At 49.1% G+C, this 22435-nt stretch overlaps 2 protein-coding genes across 2 annotated transcripts in view; both read right to left on the bottom strand.

The window, feature by feature from the left end:
- The window catches only part of KLHDC4 (kelch domain containing 4), a 324942-nt gene that overhangs the window by 145444 nt on the left and 157063 nt on the right, over nucleotides 1–22435 (bottom strand). The window lies entirely within an intron of this gene.
- CA5A (carbonic anhydrase 5A) overlaps nucleotides 6266–22435 on the bottom strand; it is a 35043-nt gene continuing 18873 nt past the window's right edge. The window contains exons 3-7 of the mRNA XM_061173410.1: nucleotides 17953–18071; nucleotides 15704–15799; nucleotides 15512–15574; nucleotides 10279–10434; nucleotides 6266–6484 (exon numbers count right to left, since the gene is read on the bottom strand). Coding sequence (XP_061029393.1) covers nucleotides 6266–6484; nucleotides 10279–10434; nucleotides 15512–15574; nucleotides 15704–15799; nucleotides 17953–18071 — 653 coding nt within the window. The remainder of the gene's footprint in view (nucleotides 6485–10278; nucleotides 10435–15511; nucleotides 15575–15703; nucleotides 15800–17952; nucleotides 18072–22435) is intronic.

The following is a 22435-nucleotide window of genomic DNA, read 5'->3' as shown; positions in this document are numbered from 1 at the left end:
GGGAACAGCAATGTGTTTTCTGTAAATTGGGGTGCAATGTACACCCCGAGAGTGTGTAAAGTGCATTAGTATTGAGTTCACTCAATGCGTTTACAAACGCACAAACCCATTCACACCAGGTCAAGACAGAGACCTACGCATCCAGCTTGCTGGCCGCTGGCCTGCCACATGTGACATTTCAACTTTAGTTAAACTTACATGCAATGAAAATTCAGTCCCTCCAACCTGGAAGAAATGGACAAATTCTTAGAAAGGTATAACCTTCCAAGACTGAACCAGGAAAAAATAGAAAATATGAACAAACCAATCGCAAGTAATGAAATTGAAACTGTGATTAAAAATCTTCCAACAGGGCTTCCCTGGTGGCGCTGTGGTTGAGAATCCACCTGCCAGTGCAGGGGACACGGGTTCGAGCCCTGGTCTGGGAAGATCCCACATGCCGCGGAGCGACTGGGCCCATGAGCCACAACTACTGAGCCTGCGCGTCTGGAGCCTGTGCTCCGCAACAAGGGAGGCCATGATAGTGAGAGGCCCGCGCACTGCGATGAAGAGTGGCCCCCACTTGCCGCAACTGGAGAAAGCCCTCGCACAGAAACGAAGACCCAACACAGCCAAAAATAAATAAATAAATTAATTAATTAAAAAAAAAAATCTTCCAACAAACAAAAGTCCAGGACCAGATGGCTTCACAGTTGAATTCTATCAAACATTTAGAGAAGAGCTAACACCCATCCTTGTCAAACTCTTCCAAAACATTGCAGACGAAGGAACACTCCCAAACTCATTCTGTGAGGCCACCTGATACCAAAACCAGACAAAGATGTCACAAAAAAAGAAAATTACCAACCAATATCACTGATGAATATAGATGCAAAAATCCTCAACAAAATACTACCAAACAGAATCCAACAACACATTAAAAGTATCATATACCATGACCAAATGGAAATTATCCCAGGGATGCAAGGATTCTTCAATATACGCAAATCAATCAATGTGATACACCATATTAACAAATTGAAGAATAAAAACCATATGATCATCTCAATAGATGCAGAAAAAGCTTTTGACAAAATTCAACACCCATTAATGATAAAAACTCTCCAGAAAGTGGGCATAGAGGGAAACTACCTCAACATAATAAAGGCCATAGGCCACAGATGACAAACCCACAGCTAACATCATTCTCAATGGTGAAAAACTGAAACCATTTCCTCTAAGATCAGGAACAGGACAAGGATGTCCACTCTCACCACTATTATTCAACATAGTTTTGGAAGTCCTAGCCATGGCCATCAGAGAAGAAAAAGAAATAAAAGGAATACAAATTGGAAAAGAAGAAGTAAAACTGTCACTGTTTGCAGATGACATGGTACTATACATAGAGAATCCTAAAGATGCCACCAGAAAACTACTAGAGCTCATCAATGAATTCGGAAAAGTTCCAGGATACAAAATTAATGCACAGAAATCTCTTGCATTCCTATATACTAACAATGAAAGATCAGAAAGAGAAATTAAGGAAACAATCCCATTCACCATTGCAAAAAAAAAGTATAAAATACCTAGGAATAAACCTACCTAAGGCGGTAAAAGACCCGTACTCAGAAAACTATAAGACACTGATGAAAGAAATCAAAGATGACACAAACAGATGGAGAGATATACCATGTTCTTGGATTGGAAGAATCAATATTGTGAAAATGTCTATACTACCCAAAGCAATCTACAGATCCAATGCAATCCTTATCAAATTACCAATGGTATTTTTTACAGAACTAGAACAAAAAAATCTTAAAATTTGTATGGAGACTCAAAAGACCCCAAATAGCCAAAGCAATCTTGAGGGAAAAAAACGGAGCTGGAGAAATCAGACTCCCTGACTTCAGACTATACTACAAAGCTACAGTAATCAAGACAATATGGTACTGGCACAAAAACAGAAATATAGATCAGTGGAACAGGATAGAAATCCCAGAGATAAACCCACACACATATGGTCACCTTATCTTTGATAAGGGAGGCAAGGATATACAATGGAGAAAAGACAGTCTCTTCAATAAGTGGTGTTGGGAAAACTGGACAGCTACATGTAAAAGAATGAAATTAGATCACTCCCTAGCACCATACACAAAAATAAACTCAAAATGGATTAAAGACCTAAATGTAAGACTGGACACTATAAAACATAGGAAGAACACCCTTTGACATAAATCACAGCAAGATCTTTTTGGACCCACCCCCTAGAGTAATGGAAATAAAAATAAACAAATGGGACCTAATGAAACTTAAAAGCTTTTGCACAGCAAAGAAAATTAAAAACAAGACGAAAAGACAACCCTCAGAATGGGAGAAAATATTTGCAAACAAATCAATGGACAAAGGATTAATCTCCAAAATATATAAACAGCTTACGCAGCTCAGAATTAAAAGAACGAACAACCCCATCAAAAAATGGGCAGAAGGGACTTCCTAGGTGGCACAGTGGTTGGGAGTCTGCCTGCCAATGCAGGGGACACGGGTTCGAGCCCTGGTCCGGGAGGATCCCACATGCCACAGAGCAACTAAGCCCGTGTGCCACAACTACCGAGCCTGTGCTCTAGAGCCCACGAGCCACAACTACTGGAGCCCACGTGCCTAGAGCCCATGCTCCGCAACAAGAGAAGCCACCGCAATGAGAAGCCCACGCACCGCAACGAAGAGTAGCCCCCACTCGCTGCAACTAGAAAAAGCCCGCGCACAGCAACAAAGACCCAATGCAGCCAAAAATCAATCAATCAATCCATCAATCAATTAATTAATTTTAAAAAATGGGCAGAAGACCTAAATAGACATTTCTCCAAAGGAAACATACAGATGGCCAAGAAGCACATGAAAAGCTGCTCAACATCACTAATTATTAGAGAAATGCAAATCAAAACTACAATGCGGTATCACCTCACACCAGTTAGAATGGGCATCATCAGAAAATCTACAAACAACAAATGCTGGAGAGGGTGTGGAGAAAAGAGAACCCTCTTGCACTGTTGGTGGGAATGTAAACTGATACAGCCACTATGGAGAACAGTATGGAGGTTCCTTAAACTAAAAATAGAGTTACCATATAACCCAGCAATCCCACTAATGGGCATATACCCAGAGAAAACCATAATTCAAAAAGACACATGCACCCCAATGTTCATTGCAGCACTATTTACAATAGCCAGGTCATGGAAGCAACCTAAATGCCCATCGACAGATGAATGGATAAAGATGTGGTACATATATGCAATGGAATATTACTCAGCCATAAAAAGGAACGAAATTGGGTCATTTGTAGAAACATGGATGGACCCAGAGACTGTCATACAGAGTGAAGAAAGAGAAAAACAAATATCGTATATTAACGCATATATGTGGAATCTACAAAAATGGTACAGATGAACCAGTTTGCAAGGCAGAAATAGAGACACAGATGTAGAGAACAAACGTATGGACACCAAGTGGGGAAAGCGGGGGAGGGTGGTGGTGGTGTGATGAATTGGGAGATTGGGCTTGACATGTATACACTAATATGTATAAAATAGAGAACTAATAAGAACCTGCTGTATAAAAAAAATAAAATAAGTAAAATAAAATTCAAAAAAAAGAAAAAAGAAAGAAAATTCAGTCCCTCCATTGCACTGAACACAGTTCAAGTGCGCAATGGCCACGTGTGTCCAAGGGCTGCCCTGGGGGACGGTGGAGTTCTAGAACCATCAGAGAGAGTGTCTACATCCTGATCCTGTGACCTGTGGATGTGTGGCCTCACACGGCAAAGGGACTTTGCAGGTATGATTAAGTTAAGCATCTCGAGATGGGAAATGATCCTGGCATCTGGGGGGGGGGGGCCAGTAACCTCATAGGGTCCTTATGAGAAGGAGGCAAGAGGGCCCTAATTCGTGGCCATTTATTCTGGTGGCTGCAGGAAACTCCCTATGGGCTAAAGCCCACTTCACTTGAGACTCAAGACTGGCTACATTTTCCCAAAAGACAAGAAACAATTTGGGCTCCAAACCAAACTTTAAAGTGTCTCCTTCCCTCCTGGATCCCACGGGTCTGCAGTGGCTGTAGTCACCCACCCACCCAGTGCTCTGCTCCAGCTGGGGCAGCTGTGCTCAAACCAGTCACCAATGCACCCAAACTCTCCTGTTTGACTCTGTGTCCCATGTAAGCAGACATTAAAGCTTGTGCTGCGCTTGGTCAGCATTGTCATTTGATGGGCACTGGTGAGCAGTTGTACTTTTTCAGGAAAAACGTGTATAAGGAAGTTTAGAATTGCTTTCTCTGTAGTAGGTGCCAGAACATTGAAAAGCCCAAAGCCGGACAGTAAATTGTTGATACCACAGGAAGTCCTGTGATTGGAAAAAAAACCTATAAACCTCTGTCAAAATAAACCACATCCGTAATATAGGGTCCCTTTGGTCTTAGATGTTTTTTGTGGACTATAATAAGTCTGTTTATTCTTTATCTCCCCAAAAGAAATGGAGTTTATCACTGTACCTTGGTAGGCAGATGAGTATTTGCTTTCTTTTCTGGGCTGTTTTTTCCGTGTTTATCTGACAGTCAGTTAATGTTGGAAGATGACGTGATGGTTTGCAGAGCTGCATCTCTACCAGAGGGGAATGTGTTTAATGCTATGAAAATAAAAATACCATCATCAATTAGGATATTATTCAGCCTTAAAAGGGGAGGAAATTCTGACACCTGCTACCACATGGATGAAACTTGAGGACATTATGCTCAGTGAAATAAGCCCGTCACAAAAAGGCAAATACTCCCTGGTTCCATTTATGTTTGCTTCCTAGAGCAGTCAAAATCTTAAAGACAGAAAGTAGGATGGTAGATGCCAAGGATTGGGGGCGGTGGGGAGGAAATGGGGTGTTAGTGTTTAATGGGGACAGTTTAAGGTGAGAAGGTTCTGGAGGCGGATGGTGGGGATGGTATCAACACAGTGTGAATGCACTTTATACCACTGAGCTGTGGTTAAGATGGTGATTTTATGTTATGTGTATTTTACCACAATTAAAAAGACCCCGCAGTGAGAAACCATTACACACCCCCCAGAATGACCACAGTTAAATGGTAGCATGTCCTGAGCAACCACTTTGGAAAACTCCTTGGCCTTGAAGATGGAGGTAGGGGTCACCCAGCCAAGAAAGCAGATGCCTCTGGAAGCTAGAAAAGGCAAGGAAACAGATTCTCCCCTGGAGAATGACTCCGGAAGGAAGCAGCCCTGCTGACACCTCGAATTTGGATTTCTGGCCTCCAGACTGTGATTCAATAAATTTCTGTTGTTTTAAGCCCCCCAGTTTGTGGCTGTTATGGGCTGAATTGTGTCCCCCTCCCCAATTCACATGTTGAAACTTGAAGCCCCCACTGTGGCTGTCTTTGGAGATGGGGTTTTTAGGAAGTAATTAAGGTTAAGTGAGGTCAGAGGGTGGGGTCCTAATCCAATAGGATTGGTGGCCTTATAAGAAGGGGAAGGGAGAGAACTCTCTCTGTGTGCGTGCACCAAAAAAAGGCCACTCGAGGACACAGCAAAAAGCCAAGAGAGACCCTCCCAGAACCCAGCCGTGCTGGCACCTGGTCTCAGACTTCCAGTCTCAGAACTGTGGGAAGGAAGATACATTCTGCTGTTTCCCCCCCACCCCCAGTTTGTGGTCATTTTACAGCAGCCCCAGGACACTGGTACACCAGGAATTTGTAATTGGGAAGAAAAGATGTTAGTCCCAGTCTCTGTGTTTCCAGGGCGTGGCTGTCTGGAGAGAAGACACCATGGACCTGAGTGAGGGCTGGGTGGATGACCCCGGTCAGTGGAGCTCACTCGGCCCCTAAGGTCTGTGCACTGCTGTGGGTCCCTTGAGATATTCCGTGTCCCAGACTTCCATTCCCTATTGTGCTTAAGCTTCTTCTTTTTTAAAAAAAAAATATTTATTTATTTGTTTATTTATTTTGGCTGCACCAGGTCTTAGTTGCGGCACTCAGGATCTTCGCTGTGGCATGTGGGCTCTTTAGTTGCGGCATGCAGACAGACTCCTAGTGCAGCATGCATGTGGGATCTAGTTCCCCCACCAGGGATCGAACCCAGGCCCCCTGTATTGGGAGCGCAGAGTCTTACCCACTGGACCACAGGGGGATTCCTGCTTAAGCTTCCTTGAAGTGATTCTTTTCCTTGCAACTGCAAAGTACATTGACTAAAATCGTGACCTCTTTCTCTATTTTTAATTTCAGAGGTTACATACGATCAGAACATGAAGCCTGGGAAACAATACTTTCTCTTGTTAAAGTCAGTTCTACCCGTTAGCTTGGATGTAGTGAATTTAGGATCCTGCACCATCTTCAGTGGCTGGAAGGATGAACAGACCTCCCGCTTCATCAGGGGCTGAAGTGGGCGGTAGTTGTTCACCATCGTCTTCTCTTCTTCACCAAGTGCAGAAAACATGAGCGAGCGAAACGCGGCCAGCTGGAACGGAGAGCAAGCAGAGTAATCTGGGTGCAGCTAGGGCGTGAACCAGGTCCCGTGTCCCTTGTGTCGTGTGTGGTCCCCTCCCATCCCTGAATCAGGGATGGCCCTGTATGACCAATGCAACATGGTGGAGGTGACCCCAATCTGGGTCAGAAAAGGCATGGCAGCTTCCACCTTGGCCTCCTGGACCACCTGCTCTGGGGAAGGCAGCCGCCATGCTGCAATGACTCACAAGCAGCCCTCTGGAGAGGCCCACATGGAGAGCAACTGAGGCTCCCAGCCAACAGCCAGCACAACTTGCCAGCCACGTTGGGAATGAATCCTCCAGCCCCAGCTTTCAGATAACTGCAGCTGACATCTGACTGCAACTCCACAAGAGATAGATCCTCAGCCAGAACCACCTGAATTCTGACCCACAGCAACCCTGAGAGATAATAAATGATTATTGTTTTATTAAGCCACTAAATTTTGCAGCTATTTGTTATACAGCAATAGATAACTAGTTTATATACTATAAATGCTAATGTAACATTTGATTCACTTTGCACTCCAGGAACTAAGAGACCATTTTTTATGTATCATCACATCTGTTCTCGGAATATACTATGTGCTCTGTGAGAATAGCTCTCACACTTAATTAAACACAGAACTGGGATTATATCTGCATAGTGACCACCTATTGAGCAAGTCAGGTCCGCATGGCTGAGGGAGAGCCCCCAGAGTTGTGTAGGGTGTGGTGCATGCTCTTCCAGGCACTCAAGCATGGTGTGCCCACTCGTGTGCACCTGTTTTCACCACTTCTTGACTCTCAGAAAAGCCTGCTTGGCAGGCCTGTCCCTGCCGTCCAGGGGGTGCACACACTACCTCCCCAGCCCCCTGGGAGGGTTGGGGGCTCTGCTCTGCATTTTTGTGTAATACTCACTCACCACTCTGCCTTTAAACTATTGACTTACGTTTCTATTTTCCTGCCGGGTAGCAGTGCGCAGAGACTATGGTCACTGCTCTGTGTCACCCCTCCATCCCTCCTGCTCGCCACCCTCTCCTGCTGCAACATCTGACATCTAATGAGTGTTTATTATGCGTTTGTTGAGTGACAGAGGGGTCTTGGTGACAAGAGCCATTTTCTTTTCTTTTTTTAAATTAAATTAATGGTTTTTCTAAGTCTTTTTTAAAAATTAATTAATTTATTTTCATTTTTGGCAGCATTGGGTCTTCGTTGTTGCACACGGGCTTTCTCTAGTTGTGGTAAGTGGGGGCTACTATTCCTTGCGGTGCGCGGGCTTCTCATGGCGGTGGCTTCTCTTGTGGTGGAGCACGGGCTCTAGGCGCGTGGGCTTCAGTAGTTGTGGCACACGGGCTCAGTAGCTGTGGCTCGCGGGCTTTAGAGCGCAGGCTCAGTAGTTGTGCACGGGCTTAGTTCCTCTGCAGCATGTGGGATCTTCCCGGACCAGGGCTCAAACCCGTGTCCCCTGCATTGGCAGGCGGATTCTTAACCACTGCGCCACCAGGGAAGTCCCGGCAAGGGCTATTTTCAACCACTTCTGTAACAATTCTGGTTTGGGGGAAGAGTGGGTGACGTGCACCCACGTTCCACCTTCAGCCTCCCAAAACAAATAGCATCATCCCATGACTTTATTTTATTTTTAAAATTTATTTATTTTATTTATTTTTGGCTGCATTGGGTCTTCGTTGCTGTGTGCGGGCTTTCTCTAGTTGCGGTGCGCGGGCTTCTCATTGTGGTGGCTTCTCTTGTTGTGGAGCACAGCCTCTAGGCACACGGGCTTCAGTAGTTGTGGCTTGCAGGCTCTAGAGTGCAGGCTCAGGAGCTGTGGTGCAGGGGCCTAGCTGCTCCGCGGCATGTGGTATCGTCCCAGACCAGGGCTCTAACCCGTGTCCCCTGAATTGGCAGGCGGATTCTTAACCACTGTGCCACCAGGGAAGCCCCATCCCATGACTTTAAAATTAGAGGCTGGGGACTTCCCTGGTGGCGCAGTGGTTGGAAATCCGCCTGCCAATTCAGGGGACACAGGTTTGAGCCCTGGTCTGGGAGGATCCCACATGCCGTGGAGCAGCTAGGCCCGTGCGTCACAACTACTGAGCCTGCGTGCCATAACTACTGAGGCCCACGCGCCTAGAGCCCATGCTCTGCAACAAGAGAAGCCACCGTAATGAGAAGCCCGTGCACTGCAACGAAGAGTAGCCCCGCTCGCCGCAACTAGAGAAAGCCCGCGTGCAGCAACGAGGACCCAATGTAGCCAAAAATAAATAAATAAAACAAAGAAATTTATTTAAAAAAATAAAATAAAATAAAATTAGAGGCTGTTTCACAGAATCGAAAGGCTGGAAGGACTTCCAAGGACTCATCAAGAGCCCTCAGAAAACATAGAGCTGAAGGCGAGGTGATGAATGCTGCTGTGATCGATTAGAAATGTCTGTCTTGGGCAGAGGATGGGAGAGTGGAGCATGCTTGCTGCATATCTGTCATCCCTAAACTGTGCCCTAGACAGACTTTCTCCAGATTCTGGAGATTTCCAGAGAAAAAGATACTTTAACTTTTTAAAAAGTATATAAGTAATATCTACTTATTTTAGAAAAAATAGAATATTTAAATAAGGGCGAGAAAGAAAATAAGAACCACTGCAGACCTGTGACCATGGGACAACCAGGGTTAACTTTTAGGTGCACATCTGTGTGACAGCTTAGGGCATTGCTCAACAAATAGACACTCACCTCCTCCCTGCCCCACTGGCGTTGGCCTGGCCATCATAACTTACTTTGGCCAACAGGATGTGAGCGGGCGTGATGCAAGCAGACGCTGTAAATGTACATGTGTGGTTTGGCTTGTCTTTTGCGTTTCTGTCACGTGCCATGAGATCCAGCCCTGGGTGGCCACTGGTCCAAGAAGCATGAGAGACACTGGACCCAACCCAACCCCTAACCATGGCCTAAAACAGATTCTCCCAGCTCCCAGAGACCCTTGAGCAGGAAAATAAATGTTTATTATTAGTCATTGAGCTTTGGGGTGGTTTGTTATGCAGCATTTTGTAGCAATAGCTAATACAATCCTTCTGGAATTTTCTCTGGGCACTTATAGTTCCATAACTTCTTAGCACAGCGTGAGAGAAAACCCTCTGCGGTCTTGACTTCCTACTGTTCTATCAGCCAAAGAAGCGGAACAGATTCTAAAAGCTTCTCTTCTCCCTCAGTGACCCCACTTCTTTCACGGCTCTCCAGCATTCATCTATGACATCCCTTTCTTAGTTAATTTATTCATCTAAAACACCCACGGAGGTCCCAATATGGGCAAGGACCCATGTCCCAATTATAATGTCACTTCTGTTCTTTAAAGTCGCTTTACCCCAACGAAGACCAAAGAGCAAGTACTGGCCTCGTCCAAGCATTTTTCATCGGGGAGACTCTCCATGCCTGAGGCTGACCACTAAGATTAGAAGGTGCTAAATATAACTGTCCCCCCTCAGTTCCCTCCCCTCACCCCGCCTTCCCTCCCTGTCTCTCTGTGTCTCTGTCTGTCTCTTTCTATCTCTGTCTCTCTGTCTCTGTCTCCCTCTCACCACCAATATCTCAAGGTCAGAAGAAGACCTGTGATATGGGGAACTTCTGTTCACTCCCCAAGAGCTCCTGTTTCAACTGGAAGATTCTTCTTGTGCAGGAACATCTAAAATGCACCAAAGCACGAAACTCTAGGATGCTTGCTCACACTATCTTAGTGAAACCACCAAACCGGAGGGATTCCCATGCAGTTCTGTGAGTTGGATACAGGCGCCACTCACCTGGTCCTGAGCCACCTCAGTGGGCTTCTTGTGGATGATCCAGGTGACCGACTCAGAGAGCGGAGGCGTGGTCAGGGAGCCCGGATACGTCCAGTAGTCCCGGCAGGCGGGCAGCAGGCAGGAGGGCTGGAAGGGGCCCAGGGCCGCCCGCGCGTCCTGGGGGAGGAGACCGCAGGCTCTCAGGTGGGTGGAGGAGGCCAGGGAGGGGGGCACTACGCTCGGCTTTATCTCAGCGATGTGGCCTGGAGGGGAGCATGTCTCCGAGATAAAGGCTGTGGTCGCGGTTGTCACATTTGGAAACCGTAACAAGAGAATGTGGCCCTTCCACGCTGAGCAGAGATGCCCACCGCAGGCTTGTAGTTTTTCTTTTAAGGCTACTCATTTTTGTATACCTTGGCTGTGAAAATATCACACTTTTAAAAGCTGACGTCAAATAACATACAGCATAAAATTTACCATTTTAACCATTTTTAAATGTACAGTTCAGTGGTGTTAAGTACCTTCACATTGTTGTGCAGCCATCACCACATCCGTCTCCAGAACTTCCTCATCTTCCCAAACTGAGACTCTGTCCCCATTAAACACCAGCTCCCCATCTCCTCCCACCCCCGGCCCCCAGCACCCACCCTTCTACTTTCTGTCTGTATGAATCTAACTCCTCTAGGGACTTCATATAAATGGAATAATACAGGATTTGTCCTTTTGTGACTGGCTTATCTCACTCAGCACAATAACCTCAAGGTCCATCCATGTTGTAGCCTATGTCAGAATTTCCCCCCTTTTTAAGACTGAGTAATATTCCACTGTGTGGATGGACCACATTTAGTTTATCCATCATCCATCGATGGACACTTGGGTGGCTTCCACCTCTTGGCTGTTGTGAATAAAGCTGCTATGAACACGGGTGTACAAACATCTCTTCGAGACCCTGCTTTTAATGACTTGGGGGATATACCCAGAAGCAGAAATGCTGGATCCCATGGTAATTCTATGTTTAATTTTTTGAGGGACCACCAGACTGTTTTCCATAGCGGCTGCACCAGAAAACATTACACTTTTAAGAGAGCTGATCCTCTCTTTGGCAGACCTCCCCAACGTGACAGCCATGGCAATTACAAACGCGCAGGGGGACGCCCTGCACTGGCCGAAGTCCCTGACTCGTGCCAGAATTTTCCTTCTCATCAGCGAGGGGTGGGATTGATGGACTGGGTCAGCCCAGCTCTCCAGGCTGCTCCATCAGCACGTGTCCTGCTTGGGAGCCCCATGTTCAGAATCCATGTTTGCTTGGTTTCCATGCTCTAGAAAAGCATAGGGAGAAACCTGCCTCTGAGTTCCTAATGACCCTGATGGGGTCCCACCACCACTCACTCACTCAGAGCTATTCTTGAGCACCCACAGTAAACCCGACTCTATCTTAGGTGCTGGGGCTACTGGAGAGACAAACTACCTGCTTTTGTGGAACTCACTTTTATTGGAGGAGAGCAGACGGCACACAGAACAAGTAAGTAAAATCTCTAGTAGTTTACATAGCAATAAATGTGATGGGGAAAAATAAGGTAGGGCAGTGAAATAAGAGACGTGGGGAGTATAGGCTGGTGTTTTAGGAGGGGTGGCCCTGAAGGCCTCCCTGAGAAGGTGACGTCTGAACAAAGACATGGAGAGGGTGAAGGGGAGGAGATTTCTCCGAAGCAGTGGCCAGGGCAAAGGCCCCGAGGCAGGGTCTGGCCCGATGGGCTGGGGGATCAGCAGAGAGGCTGCAGGGCTGGAATGAGCACATGAGACGCGGAAGTGATTAAAAGAGATGGGGGGGTGGTTCCCTGGTGGTGCAGTGGTTAAGAATCCACCTGCCAATGCAGGGGACACGGGTTCAAGCCCTGGTCCGGGAAGATCCCACATGCCACGGAGCAACTAAGCCCGTGTGCCACAACTACTGAGCCCATGTACCACAACTACTGAAGCCCGCACACCTAGAGCCCATGCTCCACAACAAGAGAAGCCACCGCAATGAGAAGCCTGTGCACCGGAATGAAGAGTAGCCCCCTCTCGCCACAACTAGAGAAAACCCAGGCACAGCAACAAAGACCCAACACAGCCAAAAAATAAATAATAAATAAATAAATTTATAAAAAAAAAAGAGAGAGAGATGGGAAGGGGGAGATGGGGACACCCTGCTTCTGCCCAGGGCTGGGGACCCCTGAAGAAACCCACTGGCAGAGGCAGGGGCTAGGGGGCTGCTCTCTGGATGCTGTGGAGAGAAAGCAGGGCCTCTTGGCTGGTCTCTGCCTCGTTGGAAGCAAAGCTCCTGGGCAGCTTCTGCTCGGAGCGGAAAGGCTCCTCGGGGTCCCTCGGGTTGACAGGCCCAGGACGGTGGCCGCCCCCCGCCCCCCGTGAAGTGAGTGAGGTGGAAGGCTGAGGGGGGGGGCCCTGGGAGCAGCAGGGCACCAACCAGTGCCCAGCCGGAGCGGAGCCTGAACCAGGGGTCCGGCCGCGTGCTGGGCAGGCTGGGAGGACAGCCAGCACGAGGCACCTGTCCTCGGGTCCCCGAGGAACGAGGCTCCCTGCTGGTGGGTGTCCCTCCCCCCGGCCCTCAAAGGCAAAAGCAAGGAGCCACTGACGGCTTGTCCCCGGGTGCTGACTCACCGCTCAGCCATGGGGAGGTGGTGTTTAAGCTTCTGGCAGCTGGAAGGGGGTAAACTGACTCACTCTGACAGATGGTCGCCAAGCACCTTGTGCCGGGCTCCACCTTGTAACCGATGTCTAGTTGACGGCTTACAACGGCATGACTGAAACACGATTCCCAAAGTGGGTAGCGCCCACCCACCTAAAGTGCACGATTCTATGGCTGTTCGTATATTCACAGACGGACACGCGAACCCTCAGCACAGTCGATTCTAGAACATGTTCGTTACCTCAAAACAGAACTCCAGAAGAAAAGAGCCCCAGTAAACACTCTTTAGCTGTCATTCCCCCTAACCTGCCCACCTGCCCTCACCCCGCCACAGGCCCCACTGATCTGCCCATTCTGGACATTTCCTAGAAATGGAATCATATAATACGGAGAATTTTGCATCTGGCTTCTTTCACTCCGAATGATGTCTTCAAAAGCCATCTCTGTTGTAGCAGGTGTCAGAGCTTCATTCCTTTTATGGCTGAGTAATATTCCACCGTGTGGTCTAGTCGATTCTTGAAGGACACAGGTCACATATGCACATGGGACAAGATGCAGAAAGTACCTGCGGGTGTGCGGTGACAGATAAATCCCCCTCCCCCCCCAGACCCCAGCCCCATAGGCACTGACGTCCCAGACGCCCTCTGAGGCTCTTACCTTGGATTTTCAGAACCAGCCTTTATGTCTGTTTCATGATAAAGAAAGAAAGATAAGAACTTCCGAAAGCCACGTGATTAGATGGCAGCAAACCCAGATGCTACGGGATGTCTGTCCCATCCCACAGAGCTGGACACCACAGAAGTGCCTCCTAAGGCTGAAAACTTAAAAAATCAACCCAGACATTGGGGGAACCCGGGAAGGAGCACAGACTGTGACAAATGACTTGAGCCGATCACCCTCCTGACCCACAAGACACAGACCCCTGCCCTCCGAGGCGGGGCCTTTCTCTCTTAAGATTCTAACTCTTATTTTTCAGGTGAGGAAACTGAGGCCCAGGGAGGAGCCCAGGACCAGAACTGGGCCCAGCGGCTTCCTCCATCCCCTGCCAACACCGTTTCTCCTACATGTTTGCCCAGAGCCTTCGGGGAAGCAAACAGACCCCTTAGCACACAGCACCTCATAGCAGCTCTTTCTTTCCCACCCAGCGGTGGATACCATGCCCTGAGGGGGTGGATGCTACTGGGGAAACGTCCAGGTTTACTCTGGCTGCGGACCAGGGAGGAGATGGATGCTCCCAGCACCTCGACCTTGCTGAGTTCCTGAGCTGGCAGACGGGGCAACGGGGGGTGATCTGGTCTGGTCCCAGGAGGTCAACATCAAGGGGAGGGCGCCACACAGATCAAACAGCCCCTGTGAAAATGCCGAGGAAGGGCTGGCCCCCATCTCCCATCTGGAGCCGCTCTCACCATTGTTAAGACAGGTCGGAGACCCACCCGTCCCCACGTCCAAGGACCACGGGTGACTCCTTCCCTCAGAATTCTTTTGTTTGGTGCTGAACAAATAAACTGCAGTTTTCAGGAATTTCCATTTCTCCATCAAAGCCCTCTCTCAGCTGATACTGGAGAAAAGCTACCTTGCTGGCCTTGCTGTTTTTCGGAGCTATGCTGAGTGCAGCCAGGTGTGCAGGGGAGCTGGGCAGGATGGGTGCGTCTGCAGGACCCCTTGCCCCGCCTCCCTGTTCTCCCAGGATGGGGCTGACCCTAAGGATGCCAGGTGGCTTGCAGGTGGACATTCTTAAATGTCGATAGTTGAGAATTTATTTCAATTGGTTTTATTTTTTTTATTATTCTTTTAAACTTTATTTATTTATTTATTTATTTTTGGCTGCATTGGGTCTTCGTTGCTGTGTGCGGGCTTTCTCTAGTTGCGGCAAGCGGGGGCTACTCTTCGTTGCGGTGCACGGCCTTCTCATTGCAGTGGCTTCTCTTGTGGAGCACGGGCTGTAGGCACATGGGCTTCAGTAGTTGCAGCACACGGGCTCAGTAGCTGTGGCTTGCGGGCTCTAGAGCGCAGGCTCAGTAGTTGTGGCACACCGGCTTAGTTGCCCCGCGGCATGTGGGATCTTCCAGGACCAGGGCTCGAACTCGTGTTCCCTGCATTGGCAGGTGGATTCTTAACCATTGTGCCACCAGGGAAGTCCACATTTCAATTGGTTTTAAAACAAACATTATCGCTAATGGATGTTGTTGCCTGGGACAAGGCTAAAGATTTTTAAAAAGTGGATCAATTTCATAAAAAATACTAAGTAACTAATAGTACCACAGGTGGGTAGACAGGCAAAAACCTTCAAGATGCTGCCTGAATGGCCGAATGTTGGGAAACCCCATTACGCCGAGGAGGGAGGGCCCGAGAATAGCAGGAACACCTCCAAGTCGGTGAGCCAACTCGAGACACAGCTGGAATCAGCTCCAGTGAGTCCCAGTTCCAGAACTGGACTCAGACCCTCTCTGCAACGCTCTTTCCACCCAACTGGTTCCTTTTTTTGGTTATTTTTTTGGCAAAGTAGTCATTACTCTAAGCAACGTCGCTTTTCCAATTATGTTGATTTCAAAATACGTAGCTTACCTTGTGCTTTATGTCCGGCAAGACTGCCACCAGCTTCTGCAGTGCCTCGTGGCGGGCCCCCAGCTGCACAGCGCGGCACGCCGAGCGGTCACGTGACAGGGCAGGGGACAGGGTAACAAGCACACGTCACTCTAAGCGGACCTTGTTTAGAGAGCAGATCTGACTAGGAGAGCTGCACCCCAGCAAGCTTACCTTTAAAAACACGCCTACCACCGCCAAGCCATCCTCTCCCATCACGGCTTCTGTGTAGTTTTGGTATTTCACAGCGTTCCAGTGAACTAGATGCAGCTGGAACCCAGAAGAAGAGAATTCCCTCCATCACCGCGTAGCCGAGAGAGGTTAGCCCGCCGCTCCTCCCTCTGTGCGGTTGACATGTGCCCGATTTAGGCTTTCAATGAATCCACGGCTGCAGGCCGGTTCCCCCAGCCAAAGCTCGCTCAAAGCCCAGAAAGCAGGGCCTCGGCATTTCCAGGGGGAGAGAAGGGAGGCTCGCTTTAACTTTGTCAAACAGAAATGGGTGGTTGGATTGTTTGCTACTGCTCAGATAGCCTTGAATGAGGGTTGCCAGATCAGATATAGGACTCTCAGTTAAATCTGAGTTTCAGATAGACAACGGATCATTTTGAACGTAAGTACGCCCCCCAAATGGCATTTTTCTACATCTGTCACCCTCCTCTGAACTTCACCTATGTCCTTTCTTCACACACCCTCCGTTGGTTTTCCTAAGTCCCAAGTCAGCATCACAACGGACCAGATGACAAGCATTTGAATCAGCGGGGAAACAGGCTGGGGGAACGGGCTTTCCTGGGCCCTGGTGAGTAAGAGGCAGAACCAGGACCCCTGGGTTCTGTGTGAGGGCACGTGGGCCGATGCTGCATGTGGCTCAGAACCAGGAAGGGGCCTGGGTGTCTGTCCGCATTTCCTGCTCCAGCATGCGTGGCGGTGGAGGCCTTTCTGAATGGTGGCCCAGGCCCTGAGTCCACAAGGACTCGGCCCAGAAGGTGCTGCAGCCTCTCGTGGTCAGCAAGACCCTCCCCCACGCGGCTGCTGGACTCCAGGGCCCGGGCGGCCCTGCCAGGGGTGCGGGGTCCACGTGGCTCCAGGTGGCACCTCACTGCCAACAAGCCCCAATGTTCCTGGCCACGCACACCAGGGACCGTGAGGGTGGCGTGGCCTCCCCCTGCCCTCCCGTAGCTCACCTCAACCCCCCACCCACTGTCACACGTGGTCTTCCAGAAATAGGGACAGCTGGGCCTGAGGTCCCGCCCACAGCCTTCCTCCTTCATGGACCCCACCTGTGGGGCTGGCCTGGCCTCCCCAACCCCACAGGAAAAGGCCCGCTCCAACATGGGCCGGAAGCACGGCCGGGACGGCCCGGCAGCCCCGGGCCACCTGGCTCACGGACAGCCGCTGGTGCGTCCCAAGCTCTGCCCCCGCTGCTAAACGAGCAAGCTGCAACAGACTCCTTTACTGAAAGAGCTGCTCACTAGAAACTGAGGTACAGGCGCACAGTTACTCAGAGGAGTGAGGTTTACCGAAAGCAAGTGTGTTGCAAGCCGCTGTTCCTTCATTTTTGTCATATTTGTAAAAATGTGTGTAATTATAACAATCAATGGAACTCCCTAATTATCAGCTGTCCCCAGAGGCCACCTCTGGCTGTGTGATCGCAGTGATTTTCACTTTCTGGTTTGACTGGACTCCGGGTCTATTTTAACCTTAGTATTACTTCCGTAACAATGGTGACAAGAACAGTCCAGAACTTGAAATACATCTAAAATCCAGGTGGCTGGTGGGTGGACAGAGGTGCAATAGAGTGAATTTGGCACGTGTCAATCACAGGATCTGGGTGGTAACCTCACGGGTTCTCACTATACAGTTCTTTCATCTTTTGGGTAAGTTGGAAACGTTTCATAATAAAATATTGGGGGACACCAGTAAGGCACCACTTACCACCCCATAACCACCAAAACCCAATTCCTGACCTTTATCTCTACTCTTTTCTTTATTGACTCCCATTTTGGAATGCTGCAAATATCACTTTGTTTTAAGAAGCTAATTTCTATTGTAAAGATTTTCCATTCTCAGTATAAGATCTTGAACGCCTCGAAGGACAGGAAGCTTCTCGCCTCTCATCGACCAGCAGCAAGCGCGTGGCTGAGCGAGAGCTAAGGGCACAGACTCTGCTCCTAAACCCCAGCTGTCGGACTTCGGCAAGTTACAATACCACTCAGAACCTGTCTCTTCTCCTGTTCACTGAAAGGGCTAACAGTACCCTCCCCTTAGGATAGTCGTGAGGTTGAATGCGTGGGGTGGCCAACGGTTCTGGTTTGAGCACCAGAAGTCCCGTGTCCCAGGAAATCCATTCTGAGCAACCAGGATGCTTGATCACCCGACATCGAACCTGGCACACGGGAAGTCCCCACACATGGGCTGCTACGAACCTCTGCCGGGTACACGTGATCGTCCACCGTGTGCTCTGAGCCCCACTCGTTCACTGCTCCCCAGTGGAAGTGGAACTGCTTTAGTCTGTAGTGGTTTTCCAAGGGGCCACCACTAATTCCTGGAAGGTGAAGCAGTGGAAATGCTGTGTTAGTCTAGTTGCTAGACTGTGGGGTTGCTGTGACATTGACTACATTGGGGTTACTCGATTTTGCTCTCAAGAGACTGATGTTCTGCTGAAACCACAAACTGAAACGTGGGACCTTGTCTGTCCTGTCACCTGGCCCCATCACCTGGTCCCGGCGGGCCCCCAGCAGCTCACAGGAAACACCTGAGTGATGCAGATGCCAGTGCTGCCACCTGGTGGCAGTAGGGGCCTCAGCCAATCGCAGGCAGCAAAAAGGCAAAGAAAAACCATTTTGGAGATGCGTGCCATGCCAGTCCTATAAGATTTCCAGACTTTCCTTTAATTAAAAAAAAAAAAAGAAAGAAAAGAAAAAAGAGATGTCTTTCCAATGAAAGAAGAGCAGATAAAATTCTATCACCAAATAATTTCATAAGCTAATGTGTAATGAGCAAGATGTTTAAATAAACAAATTCTGAGATATAAGGTGCTACATTTTGGGGACTTCCCTGGTGGCGCAGTGGTTAAGACTTCACACTCCCAATGCAGGGGGCCCGGGTTCAATCCCTGTTCAGGGAACTAGATCCCACATGCATGCCGCAACTAAGAGTTCACATGCCACAACTAAGGAGCTTGCGTGCTGCAACTAAGGAGCCCGCCTGCTGCAGAAAAGACCTGGCGCAACCAAATTAAAAAAATATATAAATATTAAAAAAAAAATAAGGTGTAACCTTTTCCACCAGGGCTGATCTGCAGGCAGCCCCTCCTCGGTCTAGCCTCACTATAAGACCACTTTCTAGGTCACCCTGAATTCCTGGTGAGGCATCCCCTAGAGCCGTTAGCGTGATGCACACAAGCTCGTCACCCCTGAGCATCTGTCATGGCGGCATCTGCTCTGAGCTGTGGGGTCATGGGCGCTGTCCCAAGAGGTCCAGGGCCACGGCTGGGAGCCTGCATTTGAATGAGCTCCCAGGGGCTCTGATGCCCAGGGTTTAGCCGGTCTTCCGGTCTTCAGCTGCACTTCGCTAACAGATTTCCACCACCGAGTGCTACACACGTAATGGTAACGATTGGCCATCCGCCTGTATTTGAGGGGAGCGTAGTGTGACGCTGGGATCCTCGGACAGGTCTGGAGGACACGGGCACAGCGATGGCGTGAGTTCCCGGGGTGGGGGGAGGGGTGGGCGTTGCCTGCATCAGCTCCTCCACGCGGCGAAAGCAGGGACGACATTTAGTGACGTGACGGATGCTGCTGAAAGTGTCAAATACGACTGGTAGGGGTGCTTCTGCTTTGTTTTTGCCATTGAAGGTACTGGTAGCAGAAAGTACTGAACTATAAACTGGAAAAACAGATGCAGTCCATTATTCTGCCCTCGATCGAGTCATGAAGCTTCTCGCTGTCTGTCTTCACTTGAAAGCGTTGGTCTAGAACGTCGTTACGGGCATCTCGTCATGAGGCTCTATGGCTTTATTCTCCTGAACACCCACAAATTATGTCTCACTTTAAAAACATACACAGAAGTATCTCATCCCCCCGCAAGTATAAAAAAACAGAGTAAATCACGAAGCCTGAGTCCACGGGTGTGGAGGAGCCATCCTGCAGGGAAGAGGCTGAGGTGGCTAGAAAACCTCCCTGTTGGGTTCAAATTACAAGACTTTACTGGATTTTCTGTGGCTGAAAATACAAGGGGGTGATTGTTTTCCTTTGAGGGGTGAGGATACATGAGCCTACTGACCTCTGTAGTTTTGTGTTGTTTTTTAATTTATTAAGAGAGGTTAAAGAGGTTGTCGGTAATCCTGGGCACGGGAGCTAGGATTCGAAGCCAGGTCTGACGCCCAAACCCGTGCCTTGAGTACAAAACATCATCTGAGGAAATTACAAAAGCTTGAAGCACCAGCAGTGTGATCTTTGTGCCACTTCTGTCTGGCACTTTGTATCATGGTGGAAGGGGAGTGGGGAGCCCTGGCCAGCAGACACCTGGAACCGCCGAAATGCACTGACTAGTGCGTTTGCTGTGTGACCTCGAGCGAGTGGATCAGCCTCTCAGAGCCTCAGTTGTCCCACCTGTGAAATGAGCAGAGAGGAGGGGCAAGATGGCGGAAGAGTAAGACGCGGAGATCACCTTCCTCCCCACAGATACATGAGAAATACATCTACACGTGGAACTGCTCCTACAGAACACCCACTGAACGCTGGCAGAAGACGTCAGACCTCCCAAAAGGCAAGAAAATCCCCACGTACTTGGGTAGGGCAAAAGAAAAAAGAAATAACAGAGACAAAAGAATAGGGACGGGACCTGCACCAGTGGGAGGGAGCTGTGAAGGAGGAAAGGTTTCCACACACTAGGAAGCCCCTTCGTGGGCAGAGACTGCGGGTAGCAGAGGGGGGAAGCTTCGGAGCCACGGAGGAGAGCGCAGCCACAGTGGTGCGGAGGGCAAAGCGGAGATTCCCGCACAGAGGAGCGGTGCCGACCAGCACTCACCAGCCCGAGAGGCTTGTCTGCTCAGCCGCCGGGGCGGGCGGGGCCTGGGAGCTGGGGCTCGGGCTTCGGTGCTAGCCGGGAGGGAGTCCGGGAAAAAGACTGCAGCTGCCAAAGAGGCAAGAGAATTTTTCTTGCCTCTTTGTTTCGCGGCGCGCAAGGAGAGGGGATTCAGAGCGCCGCCTAAACGAGCTCCAGAGACGGGCGCGAGCCGCGGCTATCAGCGCGGATCCCACAGCAACAGGGACGCAGAGGGAAAAACGGAGAGATTCCCGCACAGAGGCTCGGCGCCGAGCAGCACTCACCAGCCCGAGAGGCTTGTCTGCTCACCCGCCGGGGCGGGCGGGGGCTGGGAGCTGAGGCGCGGGCTTCGGTCGGATCCCAGGGAGAGGACTGGGGTTGGCTGCGTGAACACAGCCTGAAGGGTCTAGCGCACCACAACTAGCCAGGAGGGTGCACGAGAAAAAGTCTGCAGCTGCCGAAGAGGCAGGAGACTTTTTCTTGCCTCTTTGTTTCGCGGCGTGCAAGGAGAGGGGATTCAGAGCGCCACTTAAACGAACTCCAGAGACGGGCGCGAGCCGCGGCTATCAGCGCGGACCCCAGAGACGGGCATGAGACGCTAAGGCTGCTGCTGCCGCCACCAAACAGCCTGTGGGCGAGCACAGGTCATTCTCCACACCGCCCCTCCCGGGAGCCTGTGCAGCCCGCCACGGCCAGGCTCCCGTAATCCGGGGACAACTTCCCCGGGAGAGCGCACGGCGCGCCTCAGGCTGCTGCAACGTCACGCCGGCTTCTGCCGCCGCAGGCTCGCCCCGCCTCCTCCGTACCGCTCCCTCCCCCCGGCCTGACTGAGCCAGAGCCCCCGAATCAGCTGCTCCTTTAACCCCGTTCTGTCTGGGCGGGGAACAGACGCCCTCAGGGGACCTACATGCAGAGGCGGGTCCAAATCCAAAGCTGAACCCCGGGAGCTGTACGAACAAAGAAGAGAAAGGGAAATCTCTCCCAGCAGCCTCAGAAGCAGCGGATTAAAGCTCCACAAACAACTTGATGTGCCTGCATCTGTTGAATACCTGAATAGACAACGAATCATCCCAAATTTAGGAGATGGACTTTGGGAGCAGGATATATTAACTTTTCCCCTTTTCCTTTTTTTTGGTGAGTGTAGATGTGTATGCTTCTGGGTGAGATTTTGTCTGTATAGCTTTGCTCTCACCGTTAGTCCTAGGGTTAGGTCCGTCCGTTTTTTTTTTTTTTTTTTTTTTTTGGCTTAAAAATTTTCTTTTTTCCCTAATAAATGTTTTCTTAATAATTTTTTCCTTATTTTCTATTTTTAAAAAAAATTTTTAATAAGTTTTTTCATGTTTTTTATTTTAAAAAATTAAAAAAATTTTTTTCTTAATAAATTTTTTCTAAATAATTTTTTTCTTATTTTTAGTATAAAAAATTAATAAATCTATTTTTAAAAATTAAAAAAAATTTTTTTTTCTTAATAAATTTACTCTTAATAATTTTTTTTCTTATTTTTTATTATAATTGCTTTATTTTATTTTATTTTATCCTCTTTTTTTCTTTCTTTCCATTTTTTCTCCCTTTTATTCTGAGCCGTGTGGATGAAAGGCTCTTGGTGCTCCAGCCAGGCATCAGGGCTGTGCCTCTGAGGTGGGAGAGCCAACTTCAGGACACTGGTCCACAAGAGACCTCCCAGCTCCACATAATACCAAACGGCGAAAATCTCTCAGAGATCTCCATCTCAACATCAAGACCCAGCTTCACTCAACGACCAGCAAGCTACAGTGCTGGACACCCTATGCCAAACAACTAGCAAGAGAGGAACACAGCCCCATCCATTAACAGAGAGGCTGCCTAAAATCATAATAAGGC

This window comes from Eubalaena glacialis, chromosome 18, assembly GCF_028564815.1.
Source record: "Eubalaena glacialis isolate mEubGla1 chromosome 18, mEubGla1.1.hap2.+ XY, whole genome shotgun sequence".
NCBI classification, from domain to species: domain Eukaryota; kingdom Metazoa; phylum Chordata; class Mammalia; order Artiodactyla; family Balaenidae; genus Eubalaena; species Eubalaena glacialis.
The sequence above is the reverse complement of the archived record's forward strand: the minus strand, read 5'-3'. Positions and strand labels throughout refer to the sequence as shown.